This window comes from Trachymyrmex septentrionalis, unplaced genomic scaffold, assembly GCF_001594115.1.
Source record: "Trachymyrmex septentrionalis isolate Tsep2-gDNA-1 unplaced genomic scaffold, Tsep1.0 scaffold40, whole genome shotgun sequence".
In the NCBI taxonomy this organism is placed as follows: Eukaryota; Metazoa; Arthropoda; class Insecta; order Hymenoptera; family Formicidae; genus Trachymyrmex; species Trachymyrmex septentrionalis.
In genome coordinates, this window is record NW_017305569.1 from 2747410 (window position 1) to 2750488 (window position 3079).

Genomic DNA, 3079 nt, shown 5'->3' on the forward strand with positions numbered 1-3079 from the left:
TATCATCATTTTATTATAATAAGTGATTCATAATGGTCTTTGTACCTTGCCCGGATGTGGTGTACTTAAGGAAAAAAACTGTACAAAGATTGGATTGCACGCGCACTGAAAATCGTGTTAACGTAAGTATATTGGAATTCCAACAGCTGAGTCAGAAATTTTGCATCTACATGTGTGAAGATATTTCTGCGAAAACGTGCAAAGTTTGCTGGTGAGATGGAAATATTTTTGCAGTCACACACATAGGATACCAGGCGTTGAATATTTACGCTGTGTATCTTCGGCTTCATTAAGATGCCACTTGTCCGGTTCGATGTTTCCCCATCGATTCTCGATCATCGTAAAACTCTACTGAGAATTTCGAGGCAAATTTATATCAATTTGTATATATTTCTTCTACAAGCGCGTTAACAATAAAAAAGAAAAATTAAAATGTGTAGGAAAGAAACATTTATATCTTTATGCTTAATCAAGAGATATGATAGCCTTTGTCTTAAAAAAAAAAAGGTGAAACTTAAATATTGCGAATCATTTCCTTTCAGTTATGAAACTGTAAATCAGTCATCTACGATGTCATCTTTTGAGGAACCTCCACGGCGTTTACAATAAAAGATAAAATATAATAATAACCTCCACGAATTTAGCTCACAATACGTGATTGCGCCAGTACGCAATGAACGTCATTGTTGACATTGTAATAAGCGGATTGGAGGTATAATCCCACGATTGTCATCGAAATGTGTTTATTTCACACGATAGAGATTCAACCGGATCTAGACTGGATTTCATAACCCAGGTTCCTGTTTCCTGTAACGATTTCATGATTTATACGAAATTTCGGCGAAATTATTCCTCGGATGAATGTGGAAGCGCGTTCGAATGTACACTCGTGAGACGTGTGTATCGGATTAAAGAACTTTCGACAAAGTGATAAAAGCATACAACTGATTCGTAAAATCTCATCGACGAAAACTCGTGTTTCGAGGGAAGACCCCTTTACGTGTAAACATATGTTCGCAACACCCAAGCTGGCATGCCGTTAATTTGTGGCACTGGCACCTGAACATCTTTAATGCTGAAAATGTGGGAAGTTCCTTTTAATGCAGAGATGAGTGTTGTTATATTTATAAGACCGCTAATATTTGTTAACAAAGTTTATTAAAAGAACAATTTAAATAACAGTATACATATGAAAATTTTTCCAAATACATGAAAATTAAATAAAGTAGTTAACAATAGCACATAATAGGTTTTGTACCCAATAAATATAACAAAATTATTTATCGAGTTATTTATTTAGATAAATGAACAATTTTATAGATTCTTTTTTTCCACATGTCTGAGTCTTCTCAGTCTTTATTATATATTCTAGCTGTTTTACACGAAATTATATTTGTTATTCTAAATCCACATAGATCCGGATATTAATATGGATGTTAACATATGCCTACGCACAGTGGCATCTGCAAACGGGGTGATCTGGTGTCTGGTTTATTTTCGGTGCGCGCATCCCTATATAACCAGTCATATCGGAGGGGTTGATAGCGTTTTATGCCGCGCGCGTGGCCAACGTCTCTGAGTTAATTATGGACTGATTGTCAAGGCCCGCGTTTTTTTACTAACTGTACCACCAAAACAGGACGTCGCCTTCCTGTGCTACTGAATTTAGCTTACAACTGAAAGAATTTCTACCCCTTTTATGGTACATTTTCCGACAAGAGCGAGACATTAACGAGCGAGGTATTTTCAAGAAAGAAGGCTCTAAAGAGAATAATTCATAGGATAGAACAATTCATTATTGATGTAAATATTCATATTAATAGAAAATTGTCAATTTTCTTTGCAGACCACCATCAAGGTCTACGCCAATTGCCTGCGACCGGACATCGAATATAAGACCCTAAGCATCACCTATGAGACGACTTGTCGCGAGGTCGTACAGAACCTTCTGAACAAGTATCGCATGAGACATCGCGACCCCCGGTTGTTTTATCTGACCATGGAGGTGACCGTGAGGAGGGCCAATGTGCGTACCATCCTGCCGCTTGACGAGGACGCAAGGCCAGCCGTCCTGCAATCCTGTCATCCTCGCGGCGATTCCAAGTACGTTCCTGCCTTTGTACTTGACCACCGGCCCTTTCGGTTTCGGTCGGCTTCGTGACGTAATTTCAGGGCTCGCGAACTATAAACACATCCCGTAGGCCGCCAAGCGCGAGTTAACAATGGTTCGACGTTCTCCGCGTTGCTCACTGATACAACTCTTGGACACGAGTCCAAGACCCACTTGGTCGCGTGGGTCGCTGTAAATCTTTGACATACGGTTTGCAAGGAATGTAAATATGGCTATTCGATTACGAAACAAAATGGAATTTTGATAGCGGCTGTAAATGTTATAGATCGTTGTGAAGAAACACGGGGGACGTTTTTTTGAGATTCCTCGCGCGCCAAGTACGCATCGTAATGCTGAAGTTGCGACACGATACGGCATTATAGTGGACGAAAAATATTATCACAACTCACTTATAAAAAGAATGTTTCGAATGTAACCCTTTGATGATTAGAACGGGTTGATTTGCAAAGGAATCCCGACGCGACCGATGTTTTCTCGGCAGTCTAAGACTTCCGGCGCGACTCTACGCGTAATAGAGCAGGACGAGAGCGTTTGTCTCCCGACGCAAACCGGTGCTTTTACATAGAAATAACGCTCGGTCTGGTGTCCTTTGAACTCACCGTCTCCTGCCGTTGTCGTGGAATCTCTGATGCATAAACTTATGTGCTTATATATGCCTCCTCTTTGTTGCAGGTTTTCGTTGCAGACACACCGTGGCGGACTTGTCAAAATATACGACAGCGCACTCATGTCCGGGGTAAATCAATATTTACTCTTATACATACATACAAAATAGAAACAGACTACATCTTAACATATATTATATATTAAATTCTAATGTAAAATGTTATATGTATAAGAAAAATTCTTAAAAGAAATTCTGTAAAAGAAATTTGTAATTTATAATAAATTGTAAATTGTTTTGCAACATATTTTCTATTCTACAAACGCTAAATAGTCTGAAAATAA

General features: G+C 38.9%; 1 protein-coding gene across 1 annotated transcript in view; it reads left to right on the forward strand.

Moving 5' to 3' along the window:
* LOC108751032 overlaps nt 1–3079 on the forward strand; it is a 34329-nt gene that overhangs the window by 29539 nt on the left and 1711 nt on the right. The window contains exons 3-4 of the mRNA XM_018490962.1: nt 1847–2103; nt 2804–2867. Coding sequence (XP_018346464.1) covers nt 1847–2103; nt 2804–2867 — 321 coding nt within the window. The remainder of the gene's footprint in view (nt 1–1846; nt 2104–2803; nt 2868–3079) is intronic.